The sequence below is a fragment of the Rhinatrema bivittatum genome, chromosome 1 (genome assembly GCF_901001135.1).
Source record: "Rhinatrema bivittatum chromosome 1, aRhiBiv1.1, whole genome shotgun sequence".
NCBI lineage: Eukaryota > Metazoa > Chordata > Amphibia > Gymnophiona > Rhinatrematidae > Rhinatrema > Rhinatrema bivittatum.
Genome location: NC_042615.1, coordinates 181,046,982 through 181,065,940, shown reverse-complemented (window position 1 = coordinate 181,065,940; position 18,959 = coordinate 181,046,982). Strand labels below are relative to the sequence as shown.

The window sequence follows — 18,959 nt, the reverse complement described above, 5'->3', positions numbered from 1 at the left end:
CAGGTTTCCTCTGGGCCCATGACATCCAGGATTCATGGCCATGCGGCCTCCTTCATGGAGGGATCCCATTGGGCTGCACGTCACAGTAACGTCACGGGCGTCCTACCTGATGAGTCCCTGAATTGGCCAGCCACTCCAGCATGGGTTGAGGAGTTCCCCCACCAACAGGATGATAGCGGGTGGACAACCTGGTGTGGTGCCTCATTGGTTGCCCCCCCCCCCCCCCCCCTGCATTGCTTTCCCCTTTCGGATTGGTGCTTCCCCTGCCAGCAGGCGCATGTTCTCTCCCTTCCTCCCTCCCCATTCATTTATGGTGTACAAGTTTGAGTTAGATATTCAATGTTAAATGTAGCCATTTCAGTTTTTTGTAAGGGTAGATTATTTGTTGCAGCGGGTGTCTGAGCCTCTGAGAGAGAGAGACTGCGTGAGGAGGGTGTAGATCTTGTGGCTCGGGATGGCAAGATGTCATCTTTTGAGCCTGGCTATAACCGGTTTAAGGCCTGGCGATTCACAGTGGGCTTTGTTGATGGGACCGCAGGAGGGGCCCTAAGGGTATGTTGCCTGACGTCCCTGATGATCTGTGCCTGGATACAGGGCTGGAACCTCTCAAAGGGGGGGGGGGGGGCAAGCTTAGGAGGCTCAGCACCTAGCCCTGTGTTGTATTATTTTAATAAAAGCTGCAGCTATGCATATTCCAAATTGAAATACCAACTCTTGTCTATTTGTGAACCACCCTGAGTTGGAGGGCCTCCTTCCAGCCAGTATGTGGGATGGGGGAAACAGTTGGGACTGGGTGCCCCTGTTGTCTCTTTGTTGTTTTTGCATGTTAATTTGATAAGCAATGGACTTTGGAACTTTTTTTTCATTTTTAAAGTTCATTACACTAGGGATATAAGATCTCTATCTTTCCTGACGTAGGGGGTCATTCATCAAATCGCATTAGGGCCTTATCACACTCTCTACCTAGCTACTATCAAGCTAGGTCGAGAGTACAATGTACAAATCTCATCTTTGTGTACCTTTCATCACTCCAAACACACAAAATCTTCACTGATGTCTACTGTGCTGTTCGTTCCTCTGACTGTGCATGTAAAACTGCCCCCAAAAACCTAGCTCACCACTAAAATCTCACCCCAAGTTACTAGTTGCCCCTCTTACAGTGGTATAAATAGTTTACTATATAAGAGCCTGATAAAGAGTCTGTGTCCCTCTCCCTCTCTCTCTCCCTCAAGCCAGCAGCAGCCCAAAATGCGATAAAAGCTTGTCTGGGCACTTGTCAGCTTGCGATGTGAAAATAGTATGGGTGGTAAAATGGCTGTGGTTTCAGGAAAATTACCCTAACCATGCCCCTTTTTTTATTGCGGGCACTATTTTTTTTTGCAGTTTTATAGCAAAATGATGAATCTAGGCCATAGTTAGGGATACTCAAATCCATAGGAAACTTTTTTGTTAAAAATCGAGAGTTTTAGCATTAGTGCTACCTTTTTGCATAAATTCCTGTGTAAGTGTTGAATCAAATATGTGGGTGCTAACTATCTTTTTTGATCCCATACAACTTGAAAGTTTCCTGAAAAATAAGTCATTTCTGGCAAATATGAATGCTGTCAGTTGAGACCTTATGGCGTGTTAATTTGATGACTGATGTTTTTTTTTTTTTATTATTATTTTCTTTATCTCTTCCATTAATGTGGTTCAGTCATACCAGCTATGCTTTTGTGAGTTTTGTTTCTCTTAAGCTGCTATAAATTTATCCAAATAAAAATTATCTTGATTAAGTTAGAAATTCAGTAAAGATAAAGTTTTAAAAAATGTATGGGACCAATTCATACTGTGGGTGGGGTTTTTTTTGTTTTTTTTTTTAGTGTCCAGTTTTATCATGACACGGAACTGACCAACCCAATCAATCTAATTCACCAATACATGGGCTGGCCTGATGGCTCAGCAGAAGTGGTGTTTGATACTTGTGCCCATGTTATGCCAGGGCTGTAGATGCTGTTAGATGTTATAAAGGGAATCTGTCATTGTAAAATCCACACGTACTGAATTTCAGTGATCTGAAATATGCCCCCAGGCTCAGAACTGTTACAGGGATGGCTGTGCTTGGGGATAGGGTTAAAAATAGGGGAACACTCCCTGAGTGGCTGAGTGTGACATTTCATGGTGCCGCGTTTCCAGTAAAGGCTTGTATCAGTTTCAGCTGGAAGCTGAAAAACTGGAGAAAACTATTGGGCCAAGAAAAAAAAAAAAAAACCCCAAACAAAAAAAATCCTCAAAATTGGCTAGCTTGTCCATTTACATCAAGTATTATCTAGAGTCCTTGTAAATCCATTGTTTTCCATATAAAGAGCCCAGAAATTCTTAAACTATGGTTGCAGATTATGCTCTCAGGGTTTTCAGATCTGGTTGATATCATGCCTAATTAGATAGGCATGGCTGAGTTATGTAAATGTTCTCATAGAGAAGGATGCTGTGAATATTTTTAAAGATCTGGAAAATATACATCTGTTTTTCTCATGTGGAACTAATATTCAACTATAGCACATTTTATGAAATAGTGAGTAGTAGGTAATTAAGTAAATGTGATTGACTTCAGTTTTATAAAATGATGACCCCCAGAGAAACATGCTAAAATTAACTATTTGAATTATAAGGTTGTTAAGCTAGTTTATTCCTTTTTCATTCAGAGGTAATGTTTTGTGAACATATGTGTTTAGTAGTAGTGGTAGTAGTAATAATGACTTGATTGATGGGTTGAATTTTATTTACTAAAATAAAAAATTGTTTATAAATTGAGATTGCACTTAGTAAAGGCAAAGTTATTTTGGAGATCACATTTTCGCAGATTGTTACCCAGTCCTCTAAACCATGCTGGTTTAATCATTCAAGGTTTTTAAATGAATTTTGATTTACCCTATTCCAAATATTTTAGTCAAAATCTTTTTCAGATATTTGACATAATCTACTATATGCTTTATTCTATTAATGTAGGTGTGTGTTATATGACCTGTTTTATTAGATTTTTATAATTTAGGTCATGGGGATATTCTTCTATGTGTTTTATTCTAGCTGAGTTTATGCTTGTTTTGTGTGTTTTTTATGTAATTTAACAGGAGTTACTTTGTAAAATTTGAACTTTAACATATATTTATTGTTCTATTTTATGTAGTATCATTTTACTATGAGTTATATTGTTGTAATTGTGTTTTTTAAATTTATTTGTTTTATTTTATGTGACTCAGACTGGATTTTATTGACTTTATATGGGTATCAATTGTACTTGATTTTATTTGACATTGCTTTGATTTACAATCTTGTAAGAGATTCAATTAATTAAATAAATTGAACTGAATTAAAATTTTCATGTCAGTGCCAAGTCTTTCCCACCCCACAAAAGAATATCTTGTTAATATTTTCTGTGTTCTCTATGCAATGCTGTTAGATTTACTTAGCAAGAAGGAAGGAAATCCCATGTATATTTTTCATAGAAGGGTGTTTAAGTATAATGAGCAAATTATAGTGAAAGAGAACTAAGATAATGAACTTGATCAAGTAAAAACATAAGAATTGCCATGCTTGGTCAGACCAAGGTTTGTCGAGTCCAGCATCCTGTCTCTGTCAGTGACCAGTTTAGGTCACAAGTACCTGGAAGATCGTATAAAGTAGTCTAATTCGTTTCCTTACGCCCATGGATAGTAATGGCTATCTTTAGTCTACCTGGCAATAATGTGTTATGGTCCTTTCCTCCAGAAACGTGTCCAAACCTCCTTTAAACCCTGCTTATGCTAGTCACTTTGATCACATCCTCTGGCTACAGATTCCATAGCTTGACAGTGGACTGAGTGAAAAATTATTTTCTACAATCTGTTTAGAATCTGCTGGGGTCGTTAATTTCATGGAGTGGCCCCTTGTTTTAGTATTCCTTTTTTTGAAAGGGCAAATAACCATCCTTTATTTACCCATCCACCCCACTCATGATTTTCTAAACTTCTATCTTGTCCCCTCTCAGCTGTCTCTTTTCCAAACTGAAGAGCCCTAGCTTTTGTAGCCTTTGTTAGACAATGTAATTCATCTATTGCATGTTTATTCTGTTCACATTTTCTTTGTTAGGTGTGTGTGTGTATATATATATATTCCTTTTTTGCATTTATATTTTCTAAATGGAGCAATTTTATTGGTTTTCAGAATAACATTAGTGTTTGTGATTTGCTGTACATCTTTCTCCCCTTACGCCCCAACTGCTACCGGTTTGCATGTATGGGGCAATCTCAACCCTTGCCTCCCCCCCTCCCCTTTGTTTTATGCAAGAGGTTTATTACTTCTGCTTTGGCCATGGTTGTTAATTTATCTTGTCCCCAATGGTGTTGGATGACAGAGCACTTAAACCCCCATGATTGTACATGTTCTCCATCTCAGTCAAAAGGGCAAGAAGTGGGGTTGTCCTCTGGTTATAGCTCAAACCCTGCACTTGACTCACATCCAAAAAGAAGCAGAGAGTTATACTCCAGTTTATTCAATTTGAAGAGAGACCAGAATATCTGTGGTTGTTTCTCCTTAAGCCATAACCAGGTAAAATTTAAAGCCAGGTGGGAAATCAACAATTCATGCAAGCTTGCAAAAGGGTTCAAGAATGTTCATCCTAGACAACCCTTTACTGCTTTTCCATGCTACTTCCCAACCTGGAGCTGTATACTTATGTTCCATAATTCACCAGATTGTAAAGTCAATCCTAGATTACCAAGCTGACAGAACTTGCCCTGCCCGAGCCTTCCTTTCCCCAAGGACATTACAAGTATTGTAGGGGTGACACTTGAAGCAAAATAAGACACCAGAGATCGTTCCCATATCTGCCTCTCATATATGGAAATGTTATGGCCTAACCATTAAGCCTTTAGGCCTACCTTGTTTACCACTTACTGTCTTCTTTAAACTATACAACCACAAGATTAAGGGTTATAAAGAAACTCTTTAAAAGATATAGAGTGATTAAAAATTTTGCTGCAATTCATACTGTGCCATAATTATAAAAATAAAAGGAGATGCTGGCCTTATGCATGGGTGTAAAATGAACAATATAAACGGCCAAAAAAAAATGAGAAAACAAGGAATATAAAGGTTTAAAAATGAATGGAGTAAGTTAAATATAAATGAAGTGAATTGCTAAACCATCACTTAAATTAAACAGATTTAATATAGGTATAAAATTAAATAAAAACAGTGAATAATGAGCAAAGATAAATAAGATACTAACAAATACCCAACATGTCCATGCTTTGCCTGCATCAGGGGGTAAAAGCTAAGTAATCATATTATATGAAAGGTGTGTACAACAGACAATAAATATACATGTACGAGACAAAAATAATAGTACAATATGTATGCAAAGATATCAATTCTGAAAGTTCAAAGTCCCTATTTAGAGTCTCACAAAACTGCTTCATCTAGTTTAAAAGCTGACTGTCCATTTAATAGTCTCCTTTGTTATCAATGTTATATGGAGTCTAGCAGTCTGCTATTGTAGTGGCTCCAGAAAAGTTTGCAGCATTTGGCATAATAATTAAATTAAAAAAACAAATAATTAATTAAAATTAAATAATTAACATTAAAACAAATAATTAAAAATAAAATTTATAAAAATCTTTAAATGATAAATGTATATACAAAGATATAAGAAATAAAAAGTAAATGTAAAGAAAAAATTGAAAGAAAAAAATGTAGATAAATATGTTTGAAAAGGAGTAAATGTATATCTACTAAAGTGTGGTAGAAAATGTTAAAACATACCCATGCAGCCAAGTATTAGTGAGAGAATTGCTAGAGCGGCTCCTATCGAGTGTGGTGTTTGCATTCCTATAAATAAACAAGACCACATAAACTGCCTATAGGTCTTATTAATCTTGTTTGTCTCAAATAGATTGTAAGCTGTATTGAGAAGGGACTGTCTTATGTATATTTGTACAGTGCTGCATATGTCTGGTACTCTATACAAATGAGAAGTAGTAGTAATAAATGATGCACTTTAAAAGTAAACTTTGCTTATGAAAATACCCACTTAGCACAGGTGATCATCAAGATGGTGGTGGAACCAGTATATATCATGGGCTGGGCCAAATAGGAAATCTGAGAAAAGACTATTTCACTAGCCATGGAACCTGTGAAAATATGCAAGATTAGAATATATGTGGTGCAGAGTAATTGCATAAACAGGGCTTAGCTGATACACCGCACAAATGCTTCCTGATGTGGGGAGGTGGCTGAGGAGGTGGCATATGCACTACTTCCTCCAGTATCCAAGTCATTTATTCACGTACTTGCACTTTTTGTGTCAGTGCAAAAGGGCTAGATGAACAGCAGCATGGCTAGCACTTGTTAGACATACCACACAAATGGTGCTGTAGCTGCTTAATGAACAACACCAAACCACAATATCTTCCATTTTTCAATTATAATTCGAGAGGGGATTTCTCTATTGCCTAGTGTAGAAGGATTGCCTTTATGTGATGGCAATCCATAACCTAGGAAATTATACACAGGAGGATCCTAGAAACTGCCCATGGTTCTATGAGAGTTTTCTCCTACTTGCACAGCAATCTCGCCAGCTTGAATGTGCTTGGTGGAAATGCAAAACGCAAGCCTTCACATCAAGGAGCATGTAAAGAAATACCCTACCCCCTCCCACCACTACCCTCAGAATTTTATAAGCATCCACCCTTCCCCACCTTTTAGCTTAATATCAATCTTATTTATCACCCAATATCACCCTTCTTCATTTACCCATGATCTCGTTACAATGCTCCATATCATGCCCCATTTTATGTAATAAGTTAAATTATAATCTCAGTTAACAGTTATGAAAATTCCTTCTCCCTCCCCCCAAATTGTTATACCGCTTTCATTGTTTGGCCCTGTTACTTGTAATATGTGACCCCAGCCTTAATCCTCCCGTTATAATGTTTTTAACATTTGACTTTGTTATATGTAATTAGTTAAATCTGTAAACAGTTTCAACATTTGACTTTGTTATATGTAATTAGTTGTTAAACCTGTAAACTGTTGTGAAGGCTTGCTCCAAACAACGGTATATAAAAACCGATAAATAAAATAAATAAATACAAAGCCATTTGACAGGCCAAAAAAGACTACATCACCAAATAGCTCAAGCTCTTCATGAACCAACCAAGCAAATTGTTTGAACTAATTCAGAAACTCTCTAAACCCATTCTTGCTCCCCTTCTAGTCCCTTGTCGATCTCACTGCAGAGGCCTTTGCTCATTTCTTTACTGAAAAAATCTCTCCTTCCTCTGCACCATCCTTCGTGTCCACTCCCTCCATCTTCACTTTAACAGGAAATTCCCAACTCCCACTGGACAAAGACAGCCACACTGTCTGATTTCAGACCTATTAATCCCAATGAAGTGGAAGACATCTCCAGTGTATCAGTCAATCATCAAGCCTGCTGGATCCCATTCTCCTTAGCTTCATGTATAATGTGAAACACAGTCTAGTTTTATGGCCTTCAGGTGTAATGAATGGCATCTTATCACACGGGATTCTACCAAATACAATGAGAGATCTGGTAATCAGCCCTATCCTGAAAAAAACAGTCTCTGACTCCAGCATCCTGGACAACTACCATCCAATTTCCAGCCTTCTCTTCTTGTCAAAATTAGTAGAAAAAGTGACCTATCACCAACTGCTTGACTTCCATGAAGAGAGCAACATACTACATTCCCACCAATTTGGCTTCAGGAAAGGTCATGGAACCAAATCTATCCTCTTAAACATCACAAATGAGATCCATTTCAACTCAGACCAAGGAGGCAACTCAGCCCGTATTCTGCTTGATCTCTTCATAGCCTTTGATACAGCTGACCAATCTCCTGATCCAGCACTTCTGCCACACAGTTTGTAAAATACTGCTGACTTGCATGGATATGTGCTGACTTACTGTGGTGATTTACCCAGTTGTGAGTCCCTATAAAAGAAAAGCATTTTTTGGGGGGAGGAAACTACATCTCCCCCCCCCCCCCCCCAGAAGCCTTAGTAATCAGCCCCTGGAAGTGCTGGGGGCAGGGAAGGAAAGGGGCGAAGGCTCCCCTGCCTGGGAGAAGAGGCCAACTCTACATAAAAGGAAGAAAGACAGGAAGCAAGAGGGGGCGGGGGGCAGTAGGTAGGCAAAGGGTGATTAGCTCTTCAAAACAGCAGGAAGCAGGGGGCCTGCTCCTCGGCATGGAGTGAGGTGGTGGATGAAGAGGAAGAACCAGAGACCACATTCACTAGAGAGCTGCAACATTAAGCTAAGTGAATTTATCTCTTGGTTGAGGAATGGCTGGGCTGCACTGCTAGTTTTGAAATGGAAGAATATATTTTCAGAAAGTCTCTGTGTGAAAAACCAGAGAAGTTTGGTAAATAAGACAGGAGCTAAAAACACTCTTGTTGTAGCTTGTTGGTTTTGTTTTGGGGCTGGAGAACCCTTTTTTTTTTCCACCTAAGAGCTAGAAGGAATGCTTGGAACTGCAGCAGTGTGAAAAAAGTCTTTAGGCAAGAACTGTTATTTCTCATAAGAGCTAGGACAATGGCTTGGAAGTGTGGCTAGGGAAAAATACCTCTAAGGGCTGTTGTACTTCCAAAAGAGGGCTGAAACAGAGAGGAGAAGTCTCTTACTAGTGAGCTATGCCTTGCAACTACACAGAGAGGAAATTTGCTCCAGTCAAGAAGCTGAGTGGTGGGAACTATACAGGCCTAGAGTGTTTCTTAATTAATGAGTAAGAGGTTTAAATCTTACAAAACTACAGCTCTGGCTAATCAGCTAGCACATGCTAGCTACAGAGAAGGTAAACTCCTATTATTTGAAAAACTGCTGCAGATGAGTAACTGTGTAAAAAAGATTGTTCTGTTAACCAAGGAACCACTTGGTGTGTGCCTCGGTTGAAGAAATATCTATCACGAACCCAGGGAGCTAGGTTAAGCTTAATTAACTGAAGTCTGGTAGCTTATGTGGAAAGGTTGCAACTGCTTTGTTAAAAAAAATAAAAAATGGAGCCATGATTACTTGCTTAATGGGAAAATATATTACTGCCTGGAGGATAAGACTGATATTTTTCAATAGCGATCTGTGCCTGTGAACTCTAAAAATAAGTTATTAAATACCTCTCTGCTTGGACTTTTTGAAACTGAGAATGGTTGCAGGGTTTAATTACCTATTAATTGGTACCTGAGCAGAGGAGCAATGGATATATGGAGTTACAGACTGAAAGAGCAAAAGGTTATCATTAAGAGGAATTACTTACCTGCCCAAGTCTTTGAGGAGAGAGCTGCATCTGACAGCTAATTGTAAAGACAGTCACTAGAACAGGGGAGCTAATTCTAGTGGGCAGATCTGAGACCCCTGCAGCCACTAATATTGACTGATTTGTAAATAGCCTGTTGATTGAAGCTGTAACAGTTCCAAGGAGAGAACCCTGTGCACTGGAGAACAGGAAAGAGAAGACCATAGAAGGCTCTTCATGCAGAACCAGGGTAGAGAGAAATAGGTTTTTCATCCATTTCTGGGGGATGAAGTAAAGTGGAGAGAAGTGTGACTGCTAGGTGGCTGTTTACCCATAGGTATAAGCCCTACCCAAGTGACCCAGTACTTCAAGAAGCCATTCTAAGCACTCGGCATGAGGGTTGGCATGCCACTCTTACACACACTATTGAAAATTACCTTTTTAAAATTATTTCCTTTGGTGAATGCTACAATGAATTCAGATTAAAAATAGGGTGTGTTGGACTGTGCACCATTGTTTTTGTAAGGTCTGTATTTTCTGCCTATGTGTTTGATGCCTATGGAACAAAGCCTCCTTAATCTTAAAAATTGGCTCATAGGGGCATTCTTTTTAAATTTGTGGGGTATCAACTTGGAAAATATAACTTATTGGTGTCTTTGGGTTTTCGATAAATGTTTGTAACAAAACCTTTTTTTTTTTTTTAATCAAAATGTCAAGGATTGGGATGTATGTAGTCCTGGAATCCATTTGGAACTTTAGATTTTCTTCTCTGTTATTAAGCCATTTAAAAGCATAGAAAGATGACAGCAGAAAACAGACCATTCGTGTGTTATCTTTACATTTCTTGTTTTCTTATTTTTGGCACCACTCGCATAGCTGAAAGAGCACCAGTACATAGAGGTGTATGAAGTAAGTGTAGGGGATGTAGTTCATGGCCATATGTTTGAGACTAGTGTACTGATATTTTATGTATATGAATAAGCTGCTTAAAGATGATGTAGAAAAAATTATACTAAAATATCAACTTGCTTAATTCTTGCCATTATTTTTACATTGGTTGTCTTAGTCAAATTCTCCTTATATATTGACATATTCAAATAGAAATTGCTTATGAGGCGAAACCATGTTTTGCTTTGGAAGAGACACGTGTTTTGAGAGTAGTAACATCAGAATTTTTATTATAAACCAAATTTTCCTGGAAGTAATTCACATTTATTTTTTATTAAACCTGGACAAAACTACTAAAGACCTGCAAAAAAAAAAGCTTAACGTGGGAGAGAGTATTGCAAGTTATCAGGGATTATTCTCAAACTCTTGATTTCTGTTCCTGCTGACTACATGCCATGTCCCCTAAAGTTTGCAGCTATACCAGGAACTATTCCAGTGTGAATTTAATGACATCTAAAGCCATGTATGCCTTTGTGTGTCTCAGTGTTGCTTTGTGGATGATGTGGGTGTGGTCTAGAAAGTTGGGGTAGGAATCCTGTGTTATAATTGGCCAGCACCCAAAATTCTGGGCGCTTTTAGTCCATTGTCTCAGTGGTAAGGGTTGCTGAAGTTAATGAAATGAGCCTGATGAAGTAGGAATAGGACTCACTGGTATTGAAAGCCAGGTGCATCAAGGTCCATCATTTATAACTGCTGAAATCCCATAGAATCTTTGGTTGATATGTACCAGCCTTTTTGAAATGAAAATTTGAAGTTTAATTACTGTGTATAATAAGCAGTGATTTTGGTCAGAAAGCTTTACATCTTAGCAGCTTTCCAGCAAGTCCTTTAAAAGAAGGCTAAATGAAAATGGCCCTTTAAACAGATTATCAAAATATAACCTCTACTTTTGTATTGTAAACAGGATGGAAAGCTAAAGAACCATGAAACTTTTTGATTGATTACAGTTGTGGGTGTTAATTGTTAGGACAGTAGTTCTGAAGAAAGAAATTCTTGTGGCTGCATGTTAAGCCACAGTAACTTGCTGGTGGTTGCGCTTATTAACCTCACTGCAGCCTAATTAGCATAGTAAAAAGCATGTCAATTTTTACCCTTTCCCACCTCATGTCTGCCCTCCTGTCTCTGCCCCAATCCCTTACCTTTTCTTTCTCCCTATTCCCAGTGAATCTTCAATCCCCCATCTTTCAATTCCATTCTCCCCTATTCTTCATCTTCTCTGGGTCCCTTTTCTTCAGATCCCCAAAGACTCTGACCTGCCTCCTTCTACCCCTGTTTTCCCCAAATGATTCCCCCCCCCCCCCATACACACACACTTAGACTTCTTTCGATTCCTACCAATGTGCTGCCTCCTCCTGACCGCCACCTCTTCTGATGATAATAGGACTTCCCCAGCTCCTCTCTAACTCTGTGGACCATCTACTGCCTGCTCTCTCTTCTTCCTGGCCTCAGATGGGCCAATGACACTGGTTTCCCCCTTTCTCCCTCCTCTTTCTTATGGGTGCAAAACAACTCTCTGGGGATATCTCTTGAAAATGTCTAGAAGGTGTCCTCCACTGTAAATTAAAATGAATCTTCATGACAATGTGTTGTTCTGACAGCATTGTTAGACATTGCAAACACGTTAAAAAAAATGATGCATTCTTTGTCAAACACACACATAATGTGTTAAGGAAATGCTATGTCCATCTGTAGTCGAAAACAGAGAGAAGGAACTGTACAGATGAGGAAGAGCAGAACAGCACATAAGCACTTTTCTGCCGACATAGAATGCTTTGGGATCCTCTCTGTACTCCAACAAGGAGTGCATTGTTCCCTTTTTTGTTTAAATAAGTGAATGGAAAGCAATGTTAGCTTTCAGAGCAGGCATCTCATGGAATTAGTGATCTTCTGTATCTTGTGTGATTATAGGGCCATTGGCCTGGCCTGAGATCTTCTGATAATTCCTCTTCTTCTGCCCTAGTCAGTAAATCACCTCCACATTCAGAATACCAGCAGGACGTTTATAATGCTTTTAATGACAGGAAGGTACAGGCCTTAACCACCAAAAAAAAAAAGCTTCTCTGTACATGAGTCTAAGATTGTAAAAGTTTTTGCTTTTCGTGTTATGAATGTCTGAAATTGATCCCTTAAAATGGAGAGCCTCATTCTGTAGTGACTTTCCCCCAGAAGGAAATCTGTTTAAATAAAAATAACTGCAATAAAGTGGAAGTAAAACTAGGGTTGTTTTCCTCCATGTGGGTGGATTCTCTTACTAGCTGTAACGAGCAAAATTCTCGTAAGACAAATTTCTTAGTATTTATTGTGACACACAATTTTAATATTCATTTGCCACATCCTGAAGAACTATAGCATCATGTCTGTATCCTTGAATTTTGAGCTAGTTTTTATAATATTAGCATACACTCTTTCAGAGCATTTTTACGTGAATAACCAGGTTTTCTAACATTAAACTTTGTGACTATTGTATTAAAGAAATTAGTTCTGAAATTATTTGGAGATAAAGATGTGGTCAAAAGGCTTTTGGTTCATCTCCATCCTTGTTCTTCAGGGTTTCATATTTAGTCAGAAATATACTATCTGCCTGAAATCACATAATGGCTCATAAATGCTCCTACACCTTGGATTTGCATACAAATTAATCATGGTGTGGTGCTGCTGTTAGAGCTGACCAGAGAAGGAAAGCATTGATTCACTTTATCATTCGTGGAACTAGTAGCTGTTTGTTTGTTATAGATGTATTCCAGAAATGCTAAGGATAAGGAAGGTGCATTATACTTGATGTAGTCTGAAGTTTTAAGTTACTGAGATGGCACTATTGGATTCTGTGTCTGTCTTGTTTGTGAGTTGCTGCTTGTTTGTCCTCATTTGTCTTTGTGGTTGTGCTGCTTGCTACTTCCTTAACAGATGCATGTTCACAGGGGCAAGTGGGACTTGAGTGTAAGGCATTAGAGGTATTTTCTCACCTTCGTTGTTCTCATTTCTCCTGCTTGGCCAACCAGTTTTGAATTTTTGTTTTCCTTTTATATATTACTTTTGTCAAATTTCCATTAAGGGAAAGAAAATTCTCAATCTGATCTTGCTGAAAACAGAGTTGCAGAATTAGTTTTGAGAGCTAATTGAATATGTTCAGAGGTTGAACTAATGCAACAGATCTTATGGCTTGGCAGATATATGATTCTGTAAAAAATTGTTACAGGTAGGAACAGACCTTTTATTATATAATCTTTCAGCCTTTCCTCAGTCACTCATCTTTTATTTTCATTTCACTTTTTTCATGAATCACCACTCTTTCTCTCCTGCAGAGCAGTTGAGGCAGAACACACACATCTATCCTAAAAGTCAAAATTGAGGTTGCAGTAATCCTCCTTGTAGTGAGCTAATGTAAGCTGCCACACATGATATATAAAATTAGACTGCTGACCTAAGTGTTGCAGGGCTTTGTTTTTACATTGAGATAGTAATAGTTTTTGCCGTCACTTCTGAGGTAGTAGATTCAGGTTATTATGACTGTTTTATTTTTCTGTGCTTGGAATCTGGGCAAACTGGAAAACAATTTTAAAATTAAGCAAGATGTATCGAGAGATGTTTGTGGGCCATCATGATAAGCAGTGAGACTTCCGGCCAGGAAAAAGGAAGTAAGAGAAATAGTATTAGGCAAACATAAAAAAAAAAATTACAAAAATTGACTTTTTTTCTGTTTTGTACAAAATATATACATTGCATTTTCCTTAATCACTGATTTATGGTTTATCTTGAAAAAAATGAATTTTCACACATTTGGGAAAACCTGTATGACATGAAACAGATTTAGTCTACCCTTAAAATATGTTTTGGTAAATTGTTTTGAGTAGTAAATATGAGGTTAATTAAAATGAAGGAAAACATTTTTAAAGGTGACTTGTCTTGCTTTTTTTCTCTTATTCTTCTCCCTCACTCCCTATATTATGTAATTCATATTTTCATTTTGAAATAAGGAAACCTGAATGTTCAGTTTATGATTTTTTTTTTTTAAACCTCTAATTTTTGTTTGTTTGCAGGAAATTTGGGGAGCGGCCTCAACCCAAACGTCTCACAAGGTAAGCAAAGATCTGTTTATCACTTATTGCAGTATTTCCTTTTAAGTGTTTAAGAGATTTCATTTAAAGCTACAGTGCCACAGGTTGGAACATACGCAAGTGGAAGGGGGACCTATCACACCTTGTTTTTCTTCCCTGCTGGCTCAGTAGTTGTTTTATATATATATATATATATATATATATATATATATATATTAGAATTTTCATAGGAAATAGAAAAATACTTGTAAAACTAATGTGTTTGACAACCCTTTTTAATGTGGCCAAAATAGCTCACTCTTACTTCCTAGTTTACAGCCATACTTCTGCTCTTGTGTTATGAAACTCATAGTTTACAACAATTGAACAGTAGAGAAGGAAGGGAGAAGAGAGAGAACTTTAAGGGATGTTATAAAGATACTGACATGGTGACCTCAGATGAGAATGACTAAAGTGAGAGTAAACATGTCGGAGGTCAATCCCAACCCAAACCATTCGATCCAGACAGTTGAGACAAAATAGATTAAGATTTCATTTTAATAATTTAACCAAGAACACAGTTTGTTTTGGATTTTAGATTTAATTACTTGCCTTTCCAAATCCGAGCTAAAAAATGAATAATAAAAAAAACCCCAAAATATTTATAGAGTATACAAGTGGAAGATTAAAAAAAAAAAAAAAAAAAAAAAAAGAGAGAGAGTAGGACTTCAAAAGAAAAATAAAATTAAGCTAGCTTGGTGATCTTTTATGTAGATTTTAAAAACAGCCTGGACTCTCCTGGAAATGACTTCGATAATTGATACTTCTAAATCTACATAAAAGATCATGAAATTAACCTAAGCTTATGAGAGCTAGTATGTACAGACCCTTTGAAAATTCTTTGCTCTCTGGTCTTTTACTGTATATTCTTCTGTATTGATTGTTTTGGACCTGCGGCATATAAAAATACTGTATATTGAATTTGAATTCACACCCTTGTACAATTTGCAAATTCTGCTATCTAAAAAAAAACAACAAATCAAAATGCATTAAAATAGTTTGTTTCAATGATCTATACAACATACTCTACGCTTTAATCATGAAAGAATAATTATAGAAGTATTCCAAAAGAAGTTAAGAATAAATAAAAACAAAATGCATAAGTCCTCGCATCCTTTGCCTTAGCAAACTCAAATTAGCTCTGTTTCAAAGAATTTCCTTAACAAAGCCCAAAGTTATAGAGCCCATCTGTGTCCAGTCACAGCAGTTGAGCTGATTCAAAATATTCCTGGATGAATAATCTAGCTGTTTCAGTTGTATGAAATATATTTGTAGCAAAAGTCAAAATATGCAACGCAAGTTGCTGCTGAAAAAACTCTGGAATAATATTGTTCAGAGAAACAGATCAGGGAAAGGTGAAAAAATAATTTCCATGTGACACTGTTAGGTCCATTGCTATACAACGGAAACAGTTTGGCACCATCAAAATACTGCCACTAATCAAGCCGTCTCTCTAAAGTCAGTAGCTGTGGGTTAAGGAAATAGCTGCTGAAGGTTATTGTGAGGCCTAAGATTACTTTAAAAAGAACTACAGAGGTCTATGACTGAGACTGGGGAAAATATTGGCTGTTTAACAATTTCAAGATTACACCACAAACATAGCCTGTATGGGAGGCTGAAAAAAAGGAAGCCACTGCGGAAGAAAAGCCAATTGATGTACCACATAGTGTTTGCCAAAAAACACTTGGGGAACGCTGCTTGCATGTGAGAGAAGGTTTTGTAGTCCAATGAAACCAAAATGGAATTTTTTGGTCTCCATGCTAAGTGGTGTGTTTTAGAGCTTTGACATCGAGGGAGATTCAATCTTCATCAAAGTCAAGCACTGGAAAGGGCCAAGAAGATAGGCTATTATCTAGCTTCATCCACGTAATGAAAGCGGAACATTCCACTTCATCGGTACATGCATCAAGGGATTCATCATCGATGCATTAAGCAAAGGAATAGAAATATTGGCATCCATCCCTGTTGATTTGCAATGCTTGAGGCAGGAAGATACCATCTACAGCCAAGTAACCCCATGGAGAGGACTGCTCACCATTAGGCTACTCTGGAGGTATGAAACAGACTCCAAGAACACATGATGTAAAGATGGATACATGTCAAGTGGTGCAGGAAGGCTTGACTCTTTTCCTGCTCCCCATACCATCTTGACTTTGGAAATCTTTGAGAAGTTGTTGAGTGGAAGAGTCCAGGAGGCAACAAGTGACAGCTTAGCTGATATCTGCGTAACAGTATCAGTTCATCACTTTATTGTATCTAACAGTACATACATAATTGAAACTAATGTCAATGCAAGCTGAGTTTCACCCTATTTTAGAGAGATTTGTGGCACTTCATGGTATTGCATCGTTGAAGAGACCTTGATTCACCCTACACCACTGTTGATCTTCAGCGGATCAGGGGAGGATGCTCCACCAAGATGCTGGGATTCATTGGATTCTAGAACCAAGTATCAAGGTGAACTTTCACAGAGACTGTTTGCTAGCCAGGTGCAAACTAGGACTATTTGTATGCTTTTTCTGACTCATGATCTGAGCAGTCTTGGGGATATGATTACAAGTCTGAAAACTACTCTGAACACAAGGAATTTACAAATCTTCTTTCAGACCCCTCTCCTCCACAGGAAAGGAGAGAGTCTCCATTGGAAGAACTCTACTTTCCTGAATTTAAGGAAATAACTTTGGCCATTCCATTTAAATTAGAAAAGGGGGTTGAGCCCAGGCAAGAAATGTTGGAATCCTCCAGTTCCTGAATATCCTTAAGGATGTTGTGGCACAGCCTCTCTGACTTTCTTAAAGAGGTACAGTTAAGAATATGGGAAGCCCTCCTCTCATTTCTGTACCTCTAGATAGTAGGAAGGCAGACATGATGTATTCTGTCCAAAAGGCTCCTGGATCTGAGAGAGAACAGTCTCACCAGTCTATAATTGTGGTATTGTCTCTGAAGGAGGCCAAGAGAATGAAAACTCACTCTTCTGTGCCCCTGGGTGTGAGCCACAAACCCTTAATTTTGTTGGGAGAAAAATATATCGGAACACTTTGTTGCTTCCCATATAGCATCCTATCTGCATTTCATGGTTAAGGCTCTGTTAAGCTATATTCCTCAGGAGAAACGTGATGAGCTGGAGTCACTAGTGGACAAGGGGTTAGGAGTGTGATAAACATCTAGTCAGATTAACCTACAATGTTTTTGAAACAACATAAGTGCATCTGCCACTGCAATTGGAATATTTAGATTCTCATGGCTGCAAGGCCTCAGATCTCCATCAGCATGTTCAGAATAAGTTTGTGGCCGTGCCTTGTAACAGGAAAAACCTCTTTAGAGAGAAGATCTTGGGAGCAAAAGTCTTTCATATAGAAACTTAGAAAAGATGGCAGAAAAGGACCAAATGGTCCATCTAGTCTGCTCAGCAAGCTTTATGGTAGTATCTTCTGCACAATTGTTACCCGCATGCTTATCAGTTTTCCAGACCATAAAAGTCAGGGCCCTCATTGGCTGCTGTTTGAATCCAATTCCCTGTTATGCCTTGTTGTTGAAGCAGAGAGCAGTGCTGCAGTTGCATCAAAGTATCAGGTTTATTGGTTAAGAGTAGTAATCGCCTCATCAGTAAGTTACCCCCATACTTTTGTTTCTCCAGACCGTAAAAGTTGGGGCTTTTGTTAGTTGATGTTTGAATCCAATTCCCCTTTTCCCCCTGCTGTTGAAGCAGAGAGCAATGTTGGAGTTGCATCAAGAGTATGAAGGCTTATTGGTTAAGGGTAGTAACTGTCACACCAGCAAGTTACCCCATTGCATTATTTTCTTCATTTCCATTCTCTTGCCTTTAGGGATCCACAGTGTTTATCCTATGCCCCTTTGAATTTTTTCACCACCTCCTCCAGAAGGGCATTCCAGGCATCTATCACAGTCTCCATTAAGAAATATTTCCTGATGTTGGTTCAGAGTCATCCTCCTTGGAATTCCATTTTGTAACCCCAAGTTCTATTGATTTCTTTCCAACGGAAAAGGTTTGTTGAACCTGCATCATTAAAACCTTGCAGGTATTTGAAGGTCTGTATCATATCTCCCCTGCACCTCCTCTCTTCCAGTGTATACATATTCAGATCCTTCAGCCTCTCATAGGTCTTCTCATACAAACCCTATATCACTTTGGTTGCTCTTCTCTGGACCAGCTCCATCTTGACTTTGTCCCTTTTGAGATATGGACTCTAGAATTGAACACAGTACTCCAAGTGAGGCCTTACCAAGGACCTGTACAAGGGCATTATCACCTCTTTTTCTTACTGGTTATTCCTTTCTATGCAGCCCAGCATTCTTCTGGCTTTAGCTATCACCTTGCCATATTGCTTTGCCATCTTCAGATCTCCAGATACTATTACCCCAAGATCCTTCTCTTGGTTTGTGCACATCAATTTTTCATTCTCCTATCACATACAGCTCTTATGGATTACCGCACCCCAGATGCATGACTCTGCACTTCTTGGCACTGAATCCCAGCTGCCAAATCTTCAACTATTCTTCCAGTTTTCTTAAAACCCTTTTCTTTCTCTCTATTCCTTCAGGCGTGTCCACTCTATTGTAGATTTTAGTATCATCTGCAAATAGACAAATTTTACCTTCTGTCCCTTCCACGATGTCGCTCACAAGAATA

General features: G+C 38.3%; 1 protein-coding gene across 1 annotated transcript in view; it reads left to right on the top strand.

The window, feature by feature from the left end:
* RBPJ (recombination signal binding protein for immunoglobulin kappa J region) overlaps nucleotides 1–18,959 on the top strand; it is a 316,830-nt gene that overhangs the window by 122,477 nt on the left and 175,394 nt on the right. Inside the window, exon 2 of the mRNA XM_029589784.1 lies at nucleotides 14,252–14,290. Within this exon, the coding sequence (XP_029445644.1) occupies nucleotides 14,252–14,290 (39 nt within the window). The remainder of the gene's footprint in view (nucleotides 1–14,251; nucleotides 14,291–18,959) is intronic.